The 25469-nt window shown below is 46.0% G+C and overlaps 2 protein-coding genes across 3 annotated transcripts in view; one reads left to right on the top strand and one right to left on the bottom strand.

Annotated features, from left to right (window-relative positions):
- LOC146198084 (integrin beta-PS-like) overlaps positions 1–14884 on the bottom strand; it is a 49143-nt gene extending 34259 nt beyond the window's left edge. For both annotated transcript variants that reach the window (XM_084593397.1, XM_084593398.1), the window contains exon 1: positions 14538–14884. The gene's annotated coding sequence lies outside the window, so the exon portion shown is untranslated. The remainder of the gene's footprint in view (positions 1–14537) is intronic.
- Positions 1380–7037, top strand: LOC146198085 (uncharacterized). The gene is made up of 4 exons (XM_084591851.1): positions 1380–1555; positions 1668–1886; positions 3951–4134; positions 6597–7037. The coding sequence occupies exons 1-3, from the start codon at positions 1380–1382 to the stop codon at positions 3979–3981; spliced, it is 426 nt and encodes a 141-aa protein (XP_084447977.1). The 3' UTR covers positions 3982–4134; positions 6597–7037.
- Positions 14885–25469: the final 10585 nt, after the last annotated feature.

The raw sequence follows: 25469 nt of genomic DNA, 5'->3' as shown, positions 1-25469 counted from the left end.
ATATGGAGCCAGACAAGTAAGGCCGCCATTTGCTGGGAAGCTGGGGCTCAAGGAAAGCACGCGATGCACTCGGATGTAGAGCTCCTGGTCACGGCGGTGAGTTAGGAGGTCGGGGCCACGACTCATACCGGCTGTCAACGCAGAATCATCATCCGCGTATCACTTCCATTACGGCTCAAATTCCTTTCTCCGTGCTCTTCACTTATACAAGTCCGGAACCAACAGCGCCGGCCTAGAGTTGTCTTATTTGCTTCCTGCACTCTGTTAGGCCAGCGTTTCTCACATAGAGGTCCGTTAAGATACGTCTGGTGCTCAGAGCTCTTGGCACTGTAGTGCGGAAGTATTCAGTTTCCATCGAGAGGTAGTGAACAAAGATAAAATCGTCCAACAGATATACAAGAATAAAGGAGGCGCTTGATTTCCTGTACGTTAAAGACAGCCAGTCTTGCAATTGCGATCTAACTACTTGCAATGCCGGTCGTATTAAATTTACTCTCCTTTCTTTGCGCGCCTTTACTGGAAGGGGCCGTTTCCAGTCTCCTTTCGTGGTTTACGAGTGCACTCGAACCGCCTATGGGTTGTGTAAAAAAGTTTCAGGCATTTGCTACATGAGATGAGAGCGTTGAGACGCCCGCACGCAGGCACTTGTAAGAGCGCTTTAATTTTTGGCCTCGGAGACATCCTGTGCGTTGACGCTGCTCGTTGTCAGAACAAAGGCCTCAAAGGACGCCGTGGGTTATAAGGCGAACGATGGGGGGTTTGGGTGAAGGCTGATCTGTTCTTTGAACGTACAGATTCTTATCTCGGTCCGTACCTCAAGCGCAAAAACAAAACGCCGCCGGCGAAGTGCCGCTCCTTCCTCAGACAGGAAACGACTCGCGACGCACCTTTTCTCTTGAAAGATCGTGCAGTGTGCGGGCGATTCATCTTTATGTCTCTCTTTTAATCAGTGACGCATCCTGGGAGAGGTTGTGCTGCTGAGTAGACACCTTGCAGTTTTATATACTGCTGCACAGCATCCCATACGAGAAACTTTATGCTTAAAGGGCCCATGAAAAGCTTGAAGCCGTGCTTAAGAAAGGCGCACGAGCGGTCGGCGTGCCTTCGCTAGACAGCAAAGCGCAAAAAAATTTTAGGCTAACATCTTTAATAGCGCAGATATTCCATATTAAAAATGACGCTCCTCCTCTCCCGTCACTGTAGCCCTCAACTCATACACGCCGATGCACCGGCCAAAAAAAAGGAAAATGTCCGGGCCGACGTCCCGCCCATAATGCGTCACGAAGTGACGCCACCGACTCTCGGTTTGTTTACTTCCGGTAGTGCTCCGATTTTTTCCCCTTCGTGTTTGCGGAGCGGCGGTTCGCGTGTCGGTCGCCATGGGTCGCATGGATCCCGAGCTCGAAGCGAGGCTGCGTGAAGCCGCTGCCGAGCTGGACTTTGATCCATATGATTATACTCCGTTTCGTGATCCGCTAGACAGCGACGACAGCAGCACGCCATCGACTGGCCCTTCTGAACCACCCGCTGGCAACGGAGACGACGGCCTACTATGGTGCGTTCCGTGGCGCACGCGCCACTGCACATAAGTTATTACAACTTTCTTATTTCACGAAATGCCATTTCGTGTTTGCTTCGCGGCCTTTTCACATTTTACTTATGCGCAGGTGCCGCTGCGGCCGCTGCGAAAGCATGCCCACACCTGAAGAAGATGTGTGCTGCCGCAGCATGCCGGAGGTGCTGGTGGTGTGCCAGCAGGACGGCGGCTGCATTACGATCCACCCAGCGTTCCAAAGCGTGTGCCTAACGCCCGAAGTCCTTCGGGCTGTGCACATTGCACGAGAGGAGGAGGGAGCGAACATCGATGGAGACGGAGATGTAAACAAGTAGGTAGTGCGGAAGCGTCAGGTGACAGATTCGCATTATTTTTTTTTGTGTGTGTATGATCCGTTTACTGTAAAGCGTGGTATTTTCAGGCAGCACCGCTTCATAGCCTACCGCTTGTTTACCAAATGGATTTGGGGCAGGCTGGGCGAAGGCAACAGGGTGGTCCTGCCAGCCTGCGTCGTTTGCCGGGTTCGGCGTGAATTTCCGTCGGCGAGCTACATGGGATTCAGGCACCCTCCCCTTTAATCTCAGGTGATTGTCGCTTCACTGCATGCTGTATTCTAAACTTTATCACATGTGCAGGCGCACTGCTTCGAGTGGTGCATGGAAGTGCGTTTATTTTTAAGGTGGAAAAATAGAGAATGCTATTTTATGAACGCCAAGTTATGCACTGCGTCAAGTGTCTGTTTTGTGGCACTGTTTAAGAACAGACATTTCGTTCCTCTAAAGTGCCAGAACTTGTAGATATCTAAGCAAGAAAGGTGTAGAACTGTTAGTTAGTGAAAAATAAAGCCTGGGAAGAAAATTCAAATCCTAGTAAAAAAAAAATACACATCCAAAAACAATCCAAAATGGAGGACAATGCCGAGCATCGCCAAGTCTGCTTGAGCACATGCTTCTAAGCATCTACCGTAAACATTCATTTATTTGGAATGGAATTTTATAGAAAAAAAAAATTAAAATCGAAACACAGAATGCTTATGCCGAGGCAGCACAAGCATTCTGTGTTTTGAATGATACCGAGTGTGTGAGTGCTCAATACTGACACAATGAAATGAGTGCTTGAAGGTTTGTTTATTGATACTCCTAGCCGTGAATACATGACAACAGATCGCAGAATACATCCATTCCAGCAGTGGAGTAATACAGGTGAAGCACAGATCAAACCACAACTCTTGTTCCTGCATTTGCTGATCTGAATTATTAATTTGAATTTATTTACAGTCTAATACGCTTGCAGAGTGTTACATTTCTTATCTCCAAGCTGCAGTAATAGCTGGTCCCTTTCAGGTGTGTTTGCCAAAGTGTAGGGGCAGCACTGCATATTTTCAAAACGTTGTGCAGGTTCAACCGTCCTTGAACCAAATTTCATGAGCGTTAGCCATTGGCCGCAGTCACAGCTGCTGCTGCCACTTCGATCTTGGCTCGCTTGCACTCTTGCTCAGCTTTTTGGCAATGGGCTAGTCTGGCTTCTCTTTGTTCAATGGTCTCGGCAGGCTGTCTGGCACGGTTGCAACCTCCGTCTATAGTGAGGTGGCGTATGTGCATGGTGTATTTCCGTAAGTTTCATGAAGGAGAAGGAGTAGATGAAACATTAAGACGATGATCATTGTAGCGCACGAAAATGTCTTGCAATTAGAAATTGATGGAGGCGATGTTTACTGTACAGAGGAGAGTGTGTTGTAGTTTTACTACGAGGTGTGATAGGTTGTGGCAATAGCATAGTGCTCTCATGTCTAAGCTATAAAGATGACATTGTTTGCTGCACAGCGTGAGAGTTCAAAGTCAACATTGCATTCACTTTGAGGTTTGTGCACGGGAGAAGTAGAGCGAATGCTCTAAAAGCCTTATTTTAGCTGTCTCGGCTATCACCAGCTGTCATGCCTGGACATAATTCCCTATTTCTTGATTATCAGCTGTATCTAACTGTGCATTACATCGCTCTCCTTTCACAGTGAATATATGTACACAAATTCTGCCAGCTAAGGTAGCCACTGCTTCTCATTTTGTAGCCTGTACCGCAGGAATCACTTAGTTGGGCTGGGAGACCTTGTCATTGCCTGTTCTAATATTTATCCCTCTGGCATTTTATAGAGCGAGGAGCTTCTTTCATAATTCATTCATTTGGCACTGTTGATAAGGATGTTTTTAACTTGTTCTCTTGCAATTTCTGGGGCCTGAACTTTGTTGACAGCTTGGCTTGTTATCTTGCTTCCTTGAGATCTGTGAATATGTTTCTAGTTTTTACTGTCGCTTTTCTATCTGCATATCTCCTCTTCTGTGGCTTCTTTTCATGGTCGCTTTTTCCAGTGTTGGTGTTTACATTTTATTCATCTGTGCAGGATAGTCAAAGGAAAACGAAAGGCAGTATAGAACAGAGCACCAGATAGAAGGAGCAGAACTGAAGAATTTACAGCTTTGCAGAAAAAGACCACGATGAAATTTGCAAGGAGAGAAGAAGGGAGCACTTATCCAAGGGAAAGAGGTCATCTGCCTTGGGGCAGAGCATTCCGACCAGTTACGTGGGTGTGTGATGGTGGGCTGTCGGCTTTGACGGTTCCAAGCGGCTGGCTTCTACTTTGGTTATGTGGGCTGAGGCATTCCCAGTCTACGGTACGAGCAATGCACTTTGCAACACACTCTCATGCTGTGCAGTAAGCATCCTTCTCTTCATCAAGTTCAAACATTGTGATCTTCATGAAGTACCATCTGCACCACTCCTTCATTTAACCTGGGTAAATATGGCATACACGTACGCCATCTGGACGAGTGCGGCCGAGGTTTGCTAGCGCAGTGTCGGACCAATTTAAGCAGTGTGACATAATTCGCAGTGGTTTCACATTACTGCACCTAAGCAGAATTGAGTGCACTCGTGCAATTTCTTTTGGAGGGGTGGGGGGGGGGGGGGGGGGGGGGAGCAGTTCTTTTCACTGCACTAGAGTATGCAGGTTGTACCACAAATTTTTCTCAAAGTTGGCAAATCGCATGAATCCTTGCAGCTCATTGACCTATTTGTAATTTTTGTAATTTTTTAGCATATGTAATACCTTTCCTGCAGTTTTGGTCTGTTTTATATTGTCACAGACCCCGCCTTAACGATTAACAGAGGCGCGGGATCCACTTTACGGTTACCCGTCGTCCCTCTATGAGGTTTGAGAACACAGTTAAAAGTTAGGCCGGTCAACCAGTGAAGTGCGTGTGTTGGTGTGTGATCAAGGAATAAATTTATGCGTCACTTTTTTAACACACAATGGGAACATGTATAGGTAGTAGTCCAAATTACACTGCATAAAAAAATTAATAAAACACCAGGACATGATAGTAATAAAAAACGACTCGATAAATGACAAGAGAAAAAAACCGACAATGAACAAACGCTGCGATAAAGAAGACTATAAAATAACAAAGCAAGTATTCCAGAGATAGTAAGTAACGGCGAGAGTTACACAAAAACACAGCGTAAAATACTAAGCCAGGTCAAGGTTTAAACAAAGCCAAAAAGAATATTCAATTAACCGACAGTCTGTAGCAAAACGGATTCTCACAGCCTTCTTATCTAATGAAGTATCGTAATCGCAGAGTTGGCCGGTAGCGGCGGCCGTACAGGGAGTGGGGACGACAAGTTGGTCGTGGGCTGGGTGAAAAAAACAAGACACTTTCCTGGAGCAAGCAGCCACGAGAGTAAACGTTTTTGTATAGCAGGCCATCACATAGGCATAGGCAAAACTGGCTGTTCGAGGTTGGGTCTTGAGCAGCAGCTAAGAACGACTCCAGATGCTGATCGGTGTGTTCCTCGGTTCAAAAGGTATGAGTATTTGGAAATCTCTGAGATAAAGCAGTGACGTAATGATCAAAGTTGTCCGCGTCGCATTCCGTCGTGGCAGGTGGCAACCAGGAGAGGCAGTCTCCATCTGCGTGCCGTGGGCCACTTTTGTATGAAATGCTGTAGTCGTATTCTTGCAAGCGAAGTGCCCAGCGGGCTAGGCGACTAGACGGATCACAGAGATTGAGTAGCCAGCATAGGGAATGGTGATCGGTTACTACTACGAAAGGCTCTCCGTACAGGTAGCAGCAAAACCGCTGCACGGTGAAAACAACCGCGAGACATTTCTGCTCGGTGATGGTGTAGTTGTGCTCAGTCTTGCTTAGAGTCCGACTGGCGTAAGCAATCACATGTTCACAGTCGTCATAGCGCTAAGCGAGGACAGCACTGAGGCCTATGCCACTTGCGTCCGTGTGCACTGAAGTTGGAGCAGAAGAGTTGAAATGCCGTAAGATAGGATGTGATGTTAGGAGGAACCTCAGTTGTCGGAAAGGATGAGTCGCATTACCTCACCGACTTGAACTTGTGCAGTGTGCAAAATGGCTCCATTCTGCACAGCTAGTACACTGCAAGTCATGTACTTTGCGCTGTAGCCTGGCGAGTCACAGCGACCATCCCCTGCCAGGTCTTTTGTTGTCCCTACAAGCTTACTAGCAAGTTCTGCTTGCCTTTGCTGAAAAAGCTGCAAAGAAGGAGATGTTCAATTTAGAGTCTACAAACTTGCAGTCATGTGATTGCCTTAATGCATATTAGGATGAGGGGGGCAGGTTTCAAATGCTGCATTGCTTTTTACTTTTCTCACAGCACATTTACTAAAAAAAAATATTGCAAAAATTATGCCTTCAGTGCTAGAGCATGCAGCTGGTCTATTAAACATGTAGCCAAAGGCAACAGAGATGTGCAGTAGCAGGTGCATTGCACTGCAATGCCTGCGCTGTTGCATATATGCTGCATTTTATATGTTTTATATGTTGCATTGTAGCTTCAAGTTGTTGTCATGAAAGGATGCGGCATCTAGTTATCGAGTTAATGACATATACTTTGACTTGAATGTTGTATGAGAGATATCCTTATTGTCAAACCTCATTTTGGCAGGTAGCAAGTATGCCCGTTGGTAGTTGTAGTAGGTCCTCTCTGTGATGCCTTGCACCCCAATGGATTGCAGGAACCGAAGAACTGAAGCTATACCGCAGCCAGAGAACAAGATGCCTGCAGCCAGGAGGACATTTCTTGCTGCTTTTCCTTCAACCAGTGGTTGGCTTTTTCAGAGGAAAGAATGCTGCAGTGAGCATGTCCCCTTCACAGTCACAAGGCTTCCCGCTATGCTAAAGTAAAGGGTTCTTGTTTGCCCGCACATTGTTCAGGTCTCAAGAAGCTGCCGCAGGCAACCCTCGAACACAAGGAATTTTCGCTCTTTGTAGAGGGGTTCCTCAATCGCTGACTGGGCCGTTTCATCCTGATGGTCGCTGAAAAAGAAGTGCAGTGATGTCAGCGATTGGTGCCGTGTGATTGTTAATATTATGAACTAATACGTAGCAGCCGTGGATGTTCATCTCGGAATGTCTTGGCTGTAAAATGTGCTAAATAAAGCTGCTGTCAAAGTTTATAGTAGGTATGCATTTTTTTTTTTCATTCTATCAACAGGGAACAGAAAAATGCCATGGCAAATTAGGTACACTTTAGGGCTACGCAACTTATATTTTTTTCACAACAGAATCAAATATCCTTGTGCATCTTAGTGACTTGTTCAAATATTTGTGCAAAATTAAACTTCAAAGTGCATGTGATGGCTCCGTAGTAGCTCTAAAGACAGCACTAATGTACACTAGGCAGACACAGCATGACCATATTATGTAAGGAAAAATTGCCCTTTTGCTACCTGACGCAACTGTGAATAACCTAACACCACGTCCGAGATTAGTGGTGTGCAAGGTATGTATGAGGCATGGTCTCTATAGACTCATCAAGACAATATTTGTTGACCCATTGTGAGTATTACCACATCCTTAATCATGTCAAGCCATGCATGAGAGTTATGAACGCTATCATTTGAATGGACTGTGTCACAGGGAGGGTATATTTGCAGGTTTGAATGAGTGAATATGTGACACATAGGTGACGTATTTCGTCAAGTTTTCTTTTTTTTTTTTGCCTAATGAACAGTGCTTATATGACAAATTTTCTTGCCTGCCATAGCCAGCAAATGCACAAAAGTGGATGAAAGAAGTTCTAACGAGCGGCCAGTGATAGCAGTAACTGGCCAGTGATAGCAGCCTGCCACCGACTTCTCTGGTGGCAGGCTTCTCTGTTTAAACCTTGGTGCTGACTAGAGATTTAAATCCAATAGACACCTGTGTGCCTGGAAAAATTTCATATATTTAAAATTATTCGCAAGCACCCCATCTACGTTTAATGTAATCAATCATATAGCTCTTTAATACATTTTCACAACACTACAACATCTTTATCAATAATGACTTACCAACAGAATGGCACTCCCACATTGTGTTGCCACAGTATGCGTGCGAGTAGTTGAAGGCCCCGCTGGTGATTCTTCCTGCAGACAGATATTCATAATTATAATGATGGTTGCAGATTTGAAATTTTTCATGCTTTCATTTTCAGGTGCTGTATAGAGAATTGCCCGTAACAAAATGCAAACATTGTCAACTTGCTACACATACACAAATATTCTGAAAGTGGAGAACTGATATGACTAAAAAATTTGCACAGACAAGCTGTAGTTTGTGGAGTTTCAAGAGCCCTGAAAAATTTGGAGGCATGTTAGCAGCACAAACAAAAGACACAGTGCAGGACAGTCGACTAATACACTGTTCCATGAACCAATCCAGCAGCTCATTATTTTTGAACGTCGGGTCTCCCATGTTAATCCAGTTAATATATGTGCTCCGAGTTTCTTTTTTTGGTGTGCCAGTGCACACCAAAGCCTTGCATCATCCACTAAACAAAATTAACTATTTGAACTCCAAAATAATCTCATCTATACAGGAAGAGCTACATTTTAATTGCTTCCAGAAGGTGCCTCAAGCGATGACCGAGCTTGTGCATGGAAGCAGACATAACATTTGCACTAATTTGCATAGCTTACTTACTCTGGCAATAGAGCCATCATATGCAATATAATACAAAGCTGTTCAGTACAGTTGAAAATTAAGTGTGTACATATGTCAAAACACTTGCGTCATCCACTGGACAAAATGAACTATCCAAAATATTCTCACCTCTACAGGAAGAGCTGTGGTATTTGGATCACCTCCGTTAGGTGCCTGAAGCAATGGTTGAACACGTAACTAACTGCATGAAAGCATAATGACATAGCAACAGTTGTGCTAGTTTATATAGCTTCTAGCAATAGAGCCATCATATATGCGTGCAACATATTCCAAAGTTATATATGTGGCCTAAATATTCATAAATATAAATATAAAAGTATATATACATTGTTATTAATACCATGATAACAGTACTAACCTGTCCAAAGGAAACCTGTGTAGTGCTGAGGTCTTTCGGGCTTCCTGGCAATGATGGTTTGCCATGCTAGGAAAAGAAAGGAAATTTGTGCGTAATCAACATTGTGTTAATGGCAGTTTTATTATTCTGCACATGAATGAGAATGAAAGGAGACAAAAGTCTGCAAGTGCAAGGTCATAGGGGATACCTTCTTTTTTTTTTATCTATATACCACATGTTATTTTTCCTTCCACTTGGTATTTAATCATCTTTCTGCCTAAAATCGTTACAGGACTAATTCTGATCAATATTCACCACAAAAGTATTTAAAAAAAAACCTACATTTACCTTGGACTCGACTGTTGGCTCCTTTCATTAATTGTATCATAACGAGCCAATTTCCCCTTCAATTTTCCGCTTCATGAATGAGAAAGACATGCATATACAGGTGTTAAAAGGCAAAGATCAAGAGCAGACTAAACGCACTGTAAAATAAGCATATCCTTAGGTGGATGGGGGGTGGGGGAGGGGGGGATGCAGTTGATCTGTATTATTAGTGTGCTGGTATTTTTTTATTACAAGTCAGGCTTGGTTTATGGGGTTCAACGCCCCAAATTCGACTCAGACGAGGCGCCGCACAGCACTGAGTGACATCGCACAGCACATGTACAGGTGCGGACGTAAGTAAACGGAGCAGCTAGGCTTTTTCAGTCAAATTGCCTTCCTCACTGGAGATCAGGAAATATTTGTCCGTGAAAGGGCACTTGCGTCTACTACCGGTCCACGCATCCCACGACTACCAGTTTCAAATATGCACCGAGTGAAAAATGAAGAAAAAGCGTGCTCCGTTTACTTTTGTCCGCACCGGTACGCGGGCACCTTGCTTGCGCTTCCGTCGAAAAGCGGCCGCTGTGCCTTGGGCACAGCAGTCGACCACCCTAACCCACTGCACCACCCAGGCAAATTATACTGCGATTGTTGTGATCGCGTACACGTTAGTGTATGTTAATTCATGGTTCCATGTGCGCAGGTCGCCTTATCTTTTTTTTTTTTTTTCCCTTATCCGCGCGCCGCAGGGCGAGAGCTCCCTTTCATACATTTTCAGCGCCTTAACTTGTAGTGGTCCTCTCGCAAGAGCGATTTGCGCGCAAGGAATCTGCGCCTGCAAAACTTGCGCTAGGCTTCATGCACTTCCATGCGAGACTCCGAGCCATGCTACGCGTGTTTCCACAATAACTCGCAACCCAGAAAACTTACCATTCCAGGGAGAAACTGCGTCGGCAAAGCGTCGGACTTGAGGCGTTGACGTCTCATGTTGAGGCCAGTTTGCTGCGCCAAACTGGGATTATACTGGTATGCGTCACGGGAAAAGTGGCGGCCACAAACTCTGAGCTCCTGGCGCTTGTCCGACGATGACAGCCCGACGCGTTGGAGCCAGCTTTCCCGCGTGACACCTTGCTTTGTAGGGACACGATGTCGCATTATAACATCTTTCCTGTCCTCGGCTTTACAGCCAACTACACAGCAATGGTGGTCCATTGCAGACCAGAAAAAAAGCAGCAGCAGTTGAGATCGCGAGATTTCAAGACTGACAACCGGGCAACACGTGCTTTTGCGAGCAGACGGATCTCTCTCGGCCGGAAGTGTTCCGCTTCTATCAAGATGCGCGCAGAATTCTTACCTTTCTTTAATGTACAATAATAACTAACGAATAAAATACTTCTTTCAGGAAGAATAGTGCTAATTTTAAAATCTATAATTGCAAAAATTACACGTGACGTCATATGGCCATGGCCAATGATAACGCTAACCCCAATGACGTCGCATGGGCTGGGCGGCTGAAAACGCACGGTGGTGTGTCGCCCAAATCGGCTGCGAGCGGCAATTTTCCAAAATTATTTGTAAATTACAGCTAACACGCAGAGCTTTTTGAATGTGATCTCGATGCTCACTAAGACCACCTCTAAACACATGTAGCATCAAAATACGGCCTTAAATGGCGTTTCAGGGGCCCTTTAAACTACAAGTATATTGTAGTACTAACGCTTTTCCAACACAAAGCCATTTGTGAGCGCTGCACGCTGGGGCTTTTGCTGGCTCAAAGGGAGGGAGGGGGAACGCCCGTCCATTCACGGTCCCGCGAAGAAGGGAGAACAGGTTCCTGGCTCACGGTAGCAAAGGGAAGCCGGTTCGAGCTTTCAAAGCCAGGTCACAGAACGTTTTGACAAATCAAAGGTTATTCGCGACCTGAGAAGGCAGCTTGGGCGAATCGTCCGCCAGACTGCATGCTGTTACAATGAGGAAACGCTGTCGCAGTCGCTGCTTTTTTTTTTTTTTCTAGCCTCAAGAATGGCCTATAAACATTTGGTTCCAGATACACTCCCGTATGCCATCCCTATAAACGCAGATATGTGGTTCTCGTTTGTCCCTTGTACGCTCGGCGACAGGTGATCATCCCTCATGAAAAGCGCCGGCAGTGTGGAGAAAACTCAGTTTTACAGAAAATTCGGCGTGAAGGGCACTGCTCCGCTTCATGAAAACAACGGGCCTGATCGAAAGGCTGTAATTTTGCTGTGATGTGACTATACTGACTTCACTTATTTGCTGACTTCATATTTCTGTAATCCTCTTTTACCCATTACTCTTATATCCACTCGCCCCCTTCCCCCAGGGCAGGGTAGCAAACCGGTTTCTTCTTCCGGTTAACCTCCCTGCCTTTCCTCTTCCTCCGGCGTCAGCATGGTGAGATAAAAATCACGCACATGCCCCTAGTACGCGGCAGTTGCAGCTGACATGACCGAGCCCTGATTGGTGGTTCGGTTATGTGACGTCACTAGAAAACGTGACGTGGCCTATTTGGCAAGCGCTGCCAACGCGAGCTTCTCCATCCAGATGGGGTGGTGCGAATCGAACTTTTCAAGACTCCTTCATTCCGAAGCAGTTCCTACTCCTAGAACACGCAGTCACCTTTGTAATAGCTTGGTTAAGGCGGGGCTTTATGTCGGACTGTCTTTCACATAATATGAAAGCTTACGGTAGTTTCCACCCTTTTATCTCTTCGCTTTAGTTTTTCGTGGATCACACCAACGCTGTCATAACAAGCCGTGCGACAGCTTTTTTCGAGTATAGTTTCGTATTTACAAATAGGAGGCTACAGCAGATAGTTTGGCGCGCGTAAATACTAGAGACGCAACTTACTGGAGGCCTGTGCATTTCCATCAGCGTAGTTAAAGCGGTTGAGGAAAACCGAGGGGGAGAGAATTCACGGGCGTGTTCCGAAAATTTAATGCATCGCTCCCCAATTCCCTGTGCATATGCCATAAGCCGCATTTCCATGTCTTCTCAGACATCGGCCACTTAACTGGACATTCCGAGAATAACGCGACGACAACTGTCATACACGCGTACCGCTTGTGTATTAATTGCGCCTGTTGTTCAGCTGGGTTCAATATTTTAAACACGATACCACAGCCAAAAAAGAAGTCCGTCACCTGCGATTCCGTTCGAACGTCATCTTTTGCGACACTGAGCACGGACGGACAAATTTCAGGACTAAGCATGCAGTACACACTGACAAGCGCAAGATGCCAGCAAACGAGCGGTCGTTCAGTAGCCTTCTGGACTGCATCGCGTAAAAATTAATACTCAGTAATATTAAACTCTGAATACCTCGTCGTAGAATAACATCCAATTTTGCATCCTCGTTTGAGGATGGAGAAGCGACGTTGTTTGCTGCATTGCTTTTGTTTATATTCAGAACTGCATTCAGAACACATAGTACGGAGCGCCAAGTAGAGGAAATCGCTGCTTGTAGAGCACGTGACGGAGCATCCTGATTTTAGGGCGGAGCGGCTCTCCCAAAAGGTACTGGAGTCGATTTCCTGAAAAGTGACTCAGAGTACGTGACTGGAGCGGAGCTCAAAGAGTAAGCCCGTTGTTCGACTGTCCTCCATGGGTGCACTGTCACCGAGGTAAGGTACTTGGGCGTCAGTGCCTAACAGAGATGGCCGCATGGATCGAGACGCGGCCTGCTACGCTCTGCCCCCTGCTACGTCCAGCAATCGCACCTCGGCAAACACTGGCTCCGATAAGCGCCGACGACGCACGGATAAGAGTGCGTCTCGGACTCCCCGAAACACGCTCACGTCCATCCGGTCGAAACCCGCGTCGCACGCTGGAGACGCGCTGACACGTCACACGCGCCTCGTGAGTCCGAAGAACTAAGTGTCTTTATCTGCTGGGCGTGGCCAGACACTCGCTGCTGGCGGCGTAAACGTAAAGTTTACTACTGTCGGAACTAGCGGAGTGTACCACTGGCCAGTCGGAACCGCCACAGATACCACATTGCAGCCTCTGTCCGAGCAACACTGGGGAAGCCGTGTTATCCGGGCAACAGCCGTGTGAATGACTGGAATGAATTCATACTTGGACCTCGCGTGAAGTAACGCGGCGGCAGAATGCTCCGAAGAAACTTTCGGGAGCCATGCAAGTTCACCTCACAGACACGTAACCTGACCAAGTTCAAGTGACGTACATACGTGTGGTATGCGACCTGACAGCCCCAGTACTTGAACGTGCTTCCTTCGAGGGCGCTGCGGTTTTCCACTTGCCACCGCCGCCTCAAGGTGTATGACAGATAACGAGAGTGACAAGTGCGAAGCCTAGGCCCAGCATCCGATTATCACCTCCTCAGCGATGTTAAGTGCATTCTTAAATCACTAGGCGTATGGAGAAGGAACTTTTTCGCCTAGCAGCTTATCCGCCCTACGAAAGAGCTCCCGTTATTGTCAGCGGCACAGCATGGTGGGGCAGATTTATTTCGCTAGTACAGATATTTCCACGAGATACTGTACATTTACTGGCGCTAGTATTTAAACCCTGCGGCAGCAAGGCAGTCGTGAAGGGTACTGTGTCATAAATGTGGCTAGCCACTGCTCGCATGCTCTTCCATGGTTCTCTACGCTCTCGATGATACTGCAGGTATAGATTTGACAAGATGGAAGTGGACAGAGCAAGCTGTTAGTATGGCTGCCGACACAGGACCACGGCACCGCAGGAGCAGTCAACATGGGGATTCATGTCAACGCTGATTTTCAGATCAGGGATGAGAAATGCATGAAAATATCAGCGCACTGCACTGATTCAGCGTCATTTGCCAACTAAAGACATCCCATTGATGATTAGATAATGTAACCGCATTATACACCGCTCACAGAACTATACACGTAACTGCAATGGGCCACAATAATACTACAAAAAGCGCTCTCAACCATGAACGCAGAATTCTGTTTGCGAGAAGGTAGCACGTCACGGGAAGATGCGCGCAAGCGAGCAACTCAATATAAACGGCCGTTCCTGCCGCACAGTGAGAGATACTGTGGTGCGGCAGCTGTTCGTGGACCTGCCCCTAATCTGGCGTCAAAGTTGTCTTATGACACAAATTTAGTGGCTTGCAGTTTGTTTTGCTCGGAATTATCCTAAACCAGCGTCGAATACAAACAACGATGTTCATGATGCGAATCACGCGTGCTCAAAACCGATGATGTGTCACGCGCACGTACTACCACGTTCAGTAGAAGGGACTCGCTGGAGGCCTCTCGTCATGTGCAAGTTATACACAGCAGCGACCACTCACCGACAATCTCGATGCCTCCGGTGGCGGTGCGTCGACGATATCTGCGTCGTGCTGCAACTCAGCCGAGCCAAGCGCGCGGCCTTTGCGGGAGGTTCAAAGACTCCCGCTGCGGCCCGTGATGACGACGCGTAACCCGCACTACTCCACTAGAGCGCAGTAGTCCCGTAGCCGGTGCACAACGAACCGGCTCTGCTTCGCGGGCCTGTGCGGGAGGGGGCGAGGCGCTGACAGCGATGATCAGAACAGACGAGCTGCACCACGAGTCTACCTTCTACTGCAACGGCGGGAACACGCTGATGCACATGCCGGCGATTGCTCACTACCAACTTGCTCACTACGGCAGCAGACGCTCGCACCTGTTTACAGACAGGCGCGCAAACAGTAACCCAGCTGAAAGCGGTATGGTGGCGCCAGCTGTTATCAAGGTAGAAAAACGGTTTCGCTTTGGCAAACGCGCTCTCCCTCGAGACTGGCCGTGGCTTTAGCTGCGCTAGCGATTGACGCATGGAGGAAGGAAAAAAGGATTGACGTAAGAGAAGACAGCGCCATTTGGCAATGTGAAGGTGTGAAGTCTGGCACTCTATCGAGGCATATAACGATATAACTAGGCTACGACTCTTACATAGGTTCTGCTAAAAAAAAAAAAAAAAAGAAAATACAGACACCTTCGTTAGACTGATGCAGGCGTTGGTTAATCCAGCTTGATCGCGTAAAAAAAAATAATAATAATAATAAAAGCTAATAATAGTAATGGCGACCACGATACCATTACAATTGACGAATATATTGAACCCTAATGCAGCCAGACTGCCTGACAGTCGGTACTGCGGAGATGTACTGCGACCGCAGGGCTGCTTCATAGGTCAGGCTTCTGTACAATGGTTTCCCTGCAGTGGATCGACCCATTAGTTCGACAAGTGGTATCTGCGCTTTTACGCTAATGACTACCAAAAATGTGAACTGTTTCTGCGGAACCCCTCCCCTCTAACAATTTCAATCTGGGCGAAATTGCCCTTGGAAGTGACATATTTATCGTATAACCATTTAAAATGATAATTTAAAACCATTTCTTTAAGACACGAAACTATCGATAAAAACAAATTTAATATTTTTTTTATTGTGCTCATTCATATTTGCGTATTCAGTAGCAGGCCTCTGTGTGTGATCCATTGAGGTCTTCATCCAGCGCACACAGTCGACCCAGCTGTCTAAACATGGTCAAGTAGCGCACTTAATCCATGCACTGTACACAGAATCCCAACATATGATGCAAGCATATATTTTAAGACGAAATGTTTTTGTCCTATCTTTTTGCGCATTTACAACTCTTAGCAATCAATGTTAATTCTTTAGTTTGTAGACATTGGTAATTAGGTTTGGACGCGATGCCCCGTCCTCTCGCTAGCTGTTACATGATATACTCCCCTGTTCTTCAAAGACTGAATGAAAAAATGTGAACATAATAATTACTGCGCCTCAACCATAATAGATATACCTTATTATGTTTGAGAAAAGATGTCGGCAGTGTGCAAGAGACGACATTTTTGGCGATATTCATACGCCTACTGCGCCTCACTAGTTTAGTTTATAAATATGACTTTAATATATTTGTAAAGTTTATTTCCTCTCCTTTCTAATGGTGCATTTGATTTATAAATAGCTGCACCGATGTTTAAGCTGTAAAGGAAAACACAAAGGTAAGAAACGGCTTTTCAGCTCTACTTGTCTCGGGAAAAACAAAATTGTGCAAAATCTTTTGCACCTAGGAAAACACCGTTTGAGATGTTTTGATATTAGATGTTAATGAACAAAGTTAAGCATTTTTATTACTGTGTATCGCATAGTTTATTAGCCACGCGCCTGTGAAAAGTGTATAAAACAGGTAATTATACATACAATAACTTTCAAGATACGCATTCTGCTGCGGAGATTTTTTGCGCAGTTGGAGGTCGTACATAGTTCGCTTTTTCCTGAAAATATCATCTGTCTGCTTCATTTAGTGTAAAAGTTATTTGTGATCAAACTTTGCGTTTTTTGCAAAATGGCTTAAAGTATATGCTAAACTGTTCAAGTAATAAGCTCTTATCTGTGCTGAAATTTCGCGTAGAAAAACTTTGCACCTCGCTGTCAGAGGATAAGCATCGGTTTTGTTCTACGACTCTCGAGGAATGTGCACTGTCAGGATGATTTCAGCTATTTTTTTCGTGGTTCACTTGAAGCGCGCGAGCTCTTCATGAAATATTTTAAGCATGATTGAAATGCTCCATGGCTTGTTTGTTTCTGGCGAATATAACTTAAAGGTTCGGGCTTTCGTTCCCTTATTCAACCGGTAACAATTATCAACTACAAAGTCAAATAATAGTAAAATAACAGACCCATGTGTGATAAACGTAGTAGGTAGCGCCATCTATGAAATTTCATGTCCACTAAAATGTCGCAGTTCAGAAAAATTACGAGGATGGCGCCACAAACACCCTGAATCGAGGGGTATTTACGAGAGGGTATTGTGCTTCTACAACGTTTTCCCTCTGCCCTTTCCTTTCCATCGGGCGAGAGAGGTAAACACTGGCGAGTCGGGTCGAGTGGTCGGGTCGAACTGAGGTGCACGTGCTTCGCGCACTCAGGTGCTTCGCGCATGCGCAGTAGCGCTACTTGAAAATGGTCCCTTGACAAATGTACACTTGCTTGCTTTGAGATTTATTTATCGCCTCGAATTAAGTGTGTCATACTGTTTGTGTGCCGAAACGTTGCCAGCTAAGGCTCTCGCGCTACTTACTTACTCTACTTACTCAGCAAGATATAATCGTGGCGGATATATTGAATTTTTTTTTTCTGGTTTTGTTTTGTAGTCTTGTAGCGCCCCTCGCGCCGCGCTTTTATCACAAACAACGGCACGGCGCTGGACAAAGAAGAATTTGGCACTAAGCGTCTCAGTGAAAGCAGCGAAAAAAAAAAAAAGGACAGTTCGAACCCGAACGCTGTCGGAGCTGGTTATTCCTCGTCTTAGCTCCGCCACAAAGCTATCTTCAGATGTTCGCGGTGTTAGCATATATTGTGAGGATGTGGAATTTAGACTTTTTTTTTTTCCAGTGGCAAGAAGGAAAAATATCTTCCCCTTTCTACGATAAAATGAATAATAGGGCACGGAACTATAACACTGCATAAATTAATATAATATAATTTCAAAGAGCGTCCCCCTAGGAGAAATTGCACGAATACTTGTACCCTCTGCCACTTTACTGGTACAGATAAAATGTTTCGACAGTCTGCCAAGTGCAACTTGAAAACCTGAACATGCACAAGCATGCCTCTTCAACCTTCCCACTGAAGTTCCTATATAGCGCAAGCAGTGCAGGCTCCAAAGAAAAGGAGAAAAAATGATATAGTGGGCAGCCGAAGATAATCATCAGCGTTTCAGTCATGTTTTTTTTTCTTTCCTTTTTTTTTTCCGAATGTTGCGTTCTGGTGATGATAGCAAAGGTGCCGCAGTAGCTGCCGGGGATGTTTTCGGTGAATGGGCAAGTAGGAAACAGCCATGTGAAGCTTCTCCAATGCAAAAATGTGATGTTGAATCGGGTTTTGCCACTGCATTTCCGTCATTCCCCTCACTAAAAATAAAAAAAAAAAAATGATGAGGCTCAACGCTGCTGAACCGAATGTCGAGCTTAGCTCAAATGAGAGAAACCACTGTAATCAAGAGTTCGACGAAATGCAGTCTGATCAGGTGGTGGCATAAAAAATATACAGGCTCACTGACCAAGTCAAAGTTTCATGAAAACGTACTATCGTTTCGGCAGCCCTACAGCTTCCTTGTTCGAGAAACCAGACAAAAAGCATTCGTTTATATCTTCTTCAAATACTTTGACTTGATCAATGGCCCTATATATATATATATATTGGTTTCCCGTTTGATGTTTTTATTTGCGCTTACTTTATTTATTTTACCCCGCCGGGGTGGCGCAGTGGTTACGGCGCTCGACCACTGTTCCCAAGGACGCGGGATCGAATCCCGGCCTCGGCGGCAGCTTTTCGATGGAGGCGAAAAGCAAGGCGCCCGTGTGCTGTGCGTTGTCAGTGCACGTTAAAGAACCCCAGGTGGTCGAAATTTCCGGAGTCCTCCACTACGGCGTCTCTCATAGCCTGAGTTGCTTTGGGACGTTAAACCCCACAAACCAAACCAAACCACTTTATTTATTTTATACGTGCATGACGTCCCGTCCTCTTCCCAGGTAATTCCGCTTCTTGGAGGGGGATATACCGCGGATTGTCCGAAGCATTACGGCGTCTAGGGTAAACCGTTGATGCATTCGACAGGGAAGCTGGTTTGGCGTTCATTTTGCTATAATGCCGTACTTGCCTAGCATCGCCTGCTACCGCGCTTTACCGCTGTGGCCGGGGGCTTGGAGAGTTCGGTCTAGTTTGCTTGGGCACAGTGAAGACGGCAATGTTGCTATGGTGATGGCTCTGTTTACGATTCTTAGAAAAACGCGCCACTCGCGCAAGTGAGCAACAGAGCTAACGCTCTAAAAGCCCGTCGGCAGGCAGAGCGTTTCCAAAAGAATGGGGCCCTTATCTCGAGTAAGGTAGATACCGTGTCAGCCAGGCGTCCACTCACCCGCCGTCTCAACGCCCAATTTGTTGACTTTATATTTGAACCTTGTTTGAAGCAACTCGACTTCCTGTGCTCTGAAAGGTATCCGATCATGTTAGCAAAAGTGACATAGAAGCGTGCGAGAATTTCGAAGCATACAAAGAACGTGCTTCCGTTTGACCACATGAAGCAAAACCGCTGTACTGCATTGGTATGGACAAATTCACAAATTATAGCACATGCCAAATCTGACCGAACGCGATCTGATCGATGCGCCTAATCGTTTGGCATTTGCAGGAAAACATTTGGTAAGCATGGGCGCTCTTGCATGGAGTAAAAATTGGGCTCTGATTATTATGTTGCAAATGTGTGAATGTACAAGTGCCACATCACGAAATTATTTACTACCAACACATGAAGCCAAAAGGCGGGCTCAACACTAAAGTATACTTGTTGCATACGTGTGTGCGCCCTGTAAAATGAGTACAATAAAGTAGGCTACAAGCTACAGTAGTCCACCCAATATATTGGTTCAGAAAGCGCATACATCATCACGGGAAGCTGCAGCAGGACAGGTCAGCGTCTTCCATAGCATGCTACTTTTCACATCAGATTTCAGTGTCGAGTGAAATTCTGCAGGAGAAAAATGTTTCTAGGGGATTGATTGTTAAAATTTTATTCTAATTGCCTGAAAATACTGTGTTCCTTTAATTGCACACACACACACACACACACACACACACGCACGCACGCGCGAGCGAATAAATAAAATGAAGACTGTGGAGCATCCAACTGGGAGTGGGGAAGTGGCCGCCATAAGCGCCTAAAAAACTGTCCCCGTTAGGTCCTTTCTTCTGACAACCTTCCTTTACAACCCCTTCTCCCCTTCCCTCATTTCCCACATAGTTTAGTGTGAATGCGCCTCCTCAGTGCCGAAGAGAGCATGAATACATGCCGGCCTCCTACGCGATACATAGCCTCTTGGTGGATTTCACATCTATTTCGGAATATCGATTCATCTCAAAAGGAAAAAAATGGCAATCATTCACTTATTTGCACATTGTAACTTACCAGCTCTAGTTCCCAAGATTGGACAAGCACGAACAAAAAATAAACAAGGGCGACTGTTGACTGAAGTTCAGCTAATTATAGCTATATTATCATATTTGTAATCACGTTTGATAAAGCAAATTTCTGGTGACCGCAAGAGCTGACAGCTTCCACTACAGTCAAGGAGTGTTCCGATCCTTACTATATCTATGGCATCAACAATAGGGAGGTTTAGAATATGGTACCCCTACCGCTTAGGGGGACAGGGCAATAGCGCCGCTGACAGTAGGAGCACAATTCTCTATTATAGCGCGCATGCTCCGCTATTACTCTATCCCACTTACGGATAGGGTCGCCGTATTCTAAAGCTCACTAATGATCACTCGATTGCACAGCCCAAAAGACGAGGATCAAAAGAACACAAGACAGGCGCCGACTTCAACTAAGGTTCATTGACGAAGTGTGCAGAAATAGTGCCATTCGCTTTTCCTTTTCACTCGTACTAAGATTGCACTGTGCAATCATGTTGACACCCTGTTTTATTTGTGTTCAGTCAAGCTAGCCTACTGCAGTCCAGTCCAACCCCCTCACGCTCGGCGGGTGGGAGCAATGTTCGTGGCTCTACAGCGGAAACTATACTTCGTCTCACAAGATATCTGCAGCACTGCGAAAGGCAGAGGAGCCCTTTCAATTGTGCTCCTAAGTGCCTCTAGCCTGTGCGCACTATAATAGAGAATTGTGCTCCTACTCTCACCCCCGCCAATTTGGGGGGGCGAGAGGCGCTTACAAGCACAATTGCCTATTGTACGCGTGATCCTGGTTGGACCGGCTGGGGTGCCTCTGCTTTTCGCTGTGCTGCAAACATCTTGTGAGACGAAGTATAGGCAAGAGAGGGAAGCCTCTTGTCCAATTGTCAGGGCGCGTATTGTTCGAAGTAGTGGTGCGGTGGGTTGAAGAGGGGAGTTCAATGGGGCAGCCCATGCTGCGCAGGACGGGGACAAAAATCCTCCCCTTATCTGCCTGGACACTGCTGTGGAGCCGCAAAAATCTTTGAAAGTCCACGCAGCAACACAAGAAAAGCGTTCAGGCAGCTCAAGTCGAGAGGGCTGAGTGGCTGGGTACTCAATTCCTCAGTCATGGATTAGTGGCGTAGCCTGGTGGCAGAATCTGAACTACTTCCAAGATGGCGACCGTAGAACCGCCACCTTAAACGCCTGGAATCGTGACAGCTTTCCTTCCAGGGGTGGAATATCTTTCAAGAGCACTTAGAGTGCGGAGAACCGCGCACTTGGAGACCAGGTTTAAAAAATGGAATGCTACCTCTCGGCTTCAGGTATTCTATTGAGTTTTTTTAATGAATGCTTAGATCATAAATATGGTTCATTGCACAAATCACTTATAAGGGCCGTTAAAGCTGGCGTGAGTTGTAGTTTAGCAGCGATTGACAAGACATTGTTGTTCAGTGTCTAACCATCATTTATTACAATGTCCGGCACTTCGAAACTGATCAAGACGGTCTTACGGAGAGCTGCATATCAAGCTCCACCGAGCTATCGTTCGCCTCTAATATAAAGTCCTCATCTTCCCCCCCGGTTACGGCGATGATAGCGCTTTGACGTCACGAAACAGAGTAGCCAATCAGAGTGACAGTGCTCAGCACAGCACAATAGAATGACAGTACACCTGCGTGCCAGTCGCGATGGGGCGCTCGGCCGTTGAGCCCGGCTAAAGGACCCACGTTTACTTCTTTAGGGCGTCCATGTGTTGTGCCGTGTGAACACACCTTAAAAAGATGGCAACTGTCGTGACGCTGGGGCTATGGCGACCCGGCTTTCACTTGGTAGCGTGCAGAGACTCCGGGTTGAAGAAGGACTGAATCTTCGAAGTTGGTAAAACATGTACAAGCAGGTTTAATGGCACTTTGAGAAACTTATTTACAAGATTATTTACACGAAAAAGAAGGGTACATCAGCAAAATGGCAAGCGTTAAGAGTTCATAGCGAGAAGCGACTGGATGAGCCGTTTACCCAGGGCTCAGAGCGACATTTCGTGCTCTGCAGCGTCCTTAAAACCCCCCTATGTCCAGCCCCTCTCTGAAGATGCTGACCAACCAAATCCAGGGCACGCCCCTCAGGTATCGGCATCCAATCGAACACATCACTGCACTGATGGTCTGAAGCACTGACTGGTCCGGCATTCATTCGTTGGGCGTGATCACTTGTTGGCGGGAAAAGCTTGGGAACGGCGAGGAGAGGAGGTACATTTCTATTCTTCAGCAAAGAAACCACAGGCTGGTTCTGACAAGGGGTTTTACTTCTCAGAAACCCGAGTGCACGTGGCGCCGCATAGGGCTCCCAACATTGTCCCTTTTCGACAATTGCAAATCTTTCCTGCATTCCCGGGAAATCACTTAATGGCCGTATGAGTCATGCTCCTTTCTTGTCCTGCCCGTCAGCGGACATGTCACTCTGTCGTCTCCTTTGGATAGGAGGCATTCATCACTGGAGGATAGCACTTCTCGACTGGAAGGGTGAACAAAAGAAAGAAAGCACTTCCTGCTATTTCCCGCAGGGGGACGTTTCTTTGTGTTTTTCCAGACGTTCTCTTGACAAGGTCAATTTGGCATTTGCAGGTTGTCCACAAAGCAAAACATGCTTACAAAACAGGATTCCTGGAAACAGGCTCACTTAGAGCCTTTGGACCATCACCACATATTCACAAAACTTATCCATGCCCACAGGCGAACAATAGAGCGCGCAATTGCGGATGCTTGGTCGTAACAGCAACAAACTCGAAATTAATCTACGATGACACATGTTATTTTTGTCCTACCGTCTATTCCCAGCTCGGTTGAGGTGCCCATCGACTTAGTTACATTCACGAGACGATCTTTTTTGTTTTTATCCGTCAGTTTAAATTTAGGTCTTATGCGGATTGAAAATACGCCTCTGAGCAGTACAAAATTAGAGGAAAAATTAACCAAATTCATAAGAACTCGAGTAAAACAATAAAGTAATTAAACATGTTCGAAGACTTGGCATCCCCCTCGGGAAAAAGCTCCGGAGAGCCTGGTCCCTGTTCGTCCAACTTTGTTTTCGTATTTTATGGTCCAGGTACCTGCAATGGCTACACAAAACACGAAGGGTGGTCATGCACATGACAACCAGTTTCAGAACGTCTTATGAAGTGAACCAAAGGAGGAAGCCTTGGTATCTGCAAGAGGTCATCTGGTGATCTGATAGAGTAGTAAGCAATGGTTGGTAGCATTTTGTCAATGCATTAATTCCGCAGCAAAAAATCGAGCCGAATACTGCAATTTTATATTTACACCGTAGATAAGCGCATGCCTTACTTTTTTTTTTTTCTAGTACTAGAGCCAGACTTCCTTAATTATAAAAGCGTGATATATTATAATACTGAAAACCATAATATTTTTACTGCACATAATAAACCAGGAGCGGGGCTTGGAAAAGCCTACAGTGGATATAGGGAGAATTGGCCCATGAATAAAACCGTTTCTGAATGCTGTCCCGGCTAGATAAGATTTTATTTTTAATAAAGAGAGTCAATGTTCTATAAGAGTGTACACACGTATGAACAAAACACAGCACGCTATTGCTGAAACTTCGAACACCTGGAATTCTTCAGCGTGTCAAGTGCTGGTTAAAGAACTCCAGGTGGTCGAAATTTCCGGAGCCTTTCACTACGGCGTCCCTCACAGTTGAGTCTTTGGGAAAAATGAAATCACACCTTGTTCGTTGACAGGGAACGAAAATAAGACAAAAACAATAACCACTATTTCCACACAATGCGAAAGGCGTGCGCTCGAAAGAAACGCGCGCGGATGCAGAACAGAGATGTCTACGCAATATGCATGCACTGATGTGTACATGCAAACTGCTTTATACAAAAGGAAGGTGGCGTGCCTTCTTGGTGCCTCTGATAGCCTGAGTCGCTTTTGGAAGTTAAATCCCATCAAAACAAAACACTTCTCGGTGGACATCTGCACCACACCGTAAGGGAAGGAAGGTGGGGTTGAAAGAATAGAGAAAGAGGTGCCGTAGTGGAAGGCTCCGGAATAATTGCGAACGTCTGGGATCTCTAACGTGGGCTGACATCGCACAGCACGCGGACTTTGCCTCCATTTAAACACGACCGCCGGAGTCGGGCTCGAACACGGGTACTTCGAAACACTAGCAATGCGTCTTAACCACTCAGACACCGCGGCGGGTGTTATCATTTAGGACCCCCCCCCCGATACGTACAGAGCGCACGAAACACCTGAGAACGCGATATCCAGCTCACGTCAAATGCAGCTTCGCGTAGTGTGTTGCTTGAGGAGAAAAAAAAAAAAAAAAAAAAAAAAAACCTTCGTGGCTGCAGATTGTTTTACTTCCGTTTCATTGTGAGCTGTGGAGAAAAACAGTTATCAAGCACCGAAAAAGAAAACAACAACAACAACAAAAACCCCGTCTGACACGTGTAGTCATAAACGCTGCCAGATTCAACCAGGTATGTGCAAAAAGAACATCGACATTGAAGGCTGCAGCGCAAGTCAAAGGCAAACCGGTTGTTAAGTTGGCTGCTGGAGAAGAAGCGAAAACTTGCTGAGCACGGCAGAGCTTGTTTCTCGCGAGGCACACAAGCAGCCTCGGCGGCCGTGACCATACGAACCTCGCGCCGCTCATTGCCACGGCCATCTGACGTCAGCCCCAATAGTGCGTCAGAGCTCTTTACAATCTTTACTCATGCAAGTTGTAAAACCCACCATTGGCTCCATGAATCAAAGTATCGAGCGCCAAGTGACTCAAAATTCTGGACTGTTTCGCTACTTGCAGGACCCTTTTCCTGTTCCTTTGAGAGGTAGCGAGCAAAAAGCTTGTAGACGATGTCTGTGACTGATAAACAAGAAGTCGGCTTTGCTGTTTAATAGAGGCGAAACGCAAAAAGCGTCCATGGCTGTGCAATAGCAGCGCACGTTAAATTAAGAAGCCCAAACGATTGCGATATGGAACCCTACGCTGCGGCGCCTCTTTTTCTTCTTTCACTCCAAATTCCCTCCCTCTCTTTACGCCTCTGTTCTGGTGTCCACCGGGATGTGTGACAGATAATGCAGCTTTCCTTTAAACCAATTTACGATTTGAGATTTTTAAAGGAATCTGATCAAGACTCATACGATGAGAGAACCATAGAACTTTCCTCTTAAGTTCGTTTCTTTTCCAGGAAGAAACTTTATTTTTATTTTTTTACGATGACGGCGGTGACTGAAGTTTTTGTAACCATCAAGACGT

The sequence above is a fragment of the Amblyomma maculatum genome, chromosome 2 (assembly GCF_055883805.1).
Source record: "Amblyomma maculatum isolate TAMU_Amacu chromosome 2, ASM5588380v1, whole genome shotgun sequence".
Taxonomy (NCBI): Eukaryota; Metazoa; Arthropoda; class Arachnida; order Ixodida; family Ixodidae; genus Amblyomma; species Amblyomma maculatum.
The sequence above is the reverse complement of the archived record's forward strand: the minus strand, read 5'-3'. Positions and strand labels throughout refer to the sequence as shown.

Excerpts from the sequence above, each read along its gene's own strand:
- LOC146198085 (XM_084591851.1), top strand. The coding sequence starts at position 1,380 with ATGGGTCGCATGGATCCCGAGCTCGAAGCGAGGCTGCGTGAAGCCGCT. Across the intron at positions 1,556-1,667 it reads GGAGACGACGGCCTACTATG|GTGCCGCTGCGGCCGCTGCG; the intron begins GTGCGTTCCGTG and ends ACTTATGCGCAG. Across the intron at positions 1,887-3,950 it reads GGAGACGGAGATGTAAACAA|GATAGTCAAAGGAAAACGAA; the intron begins GTAGGTAGTGCG and ends TCATCTGTGCAG.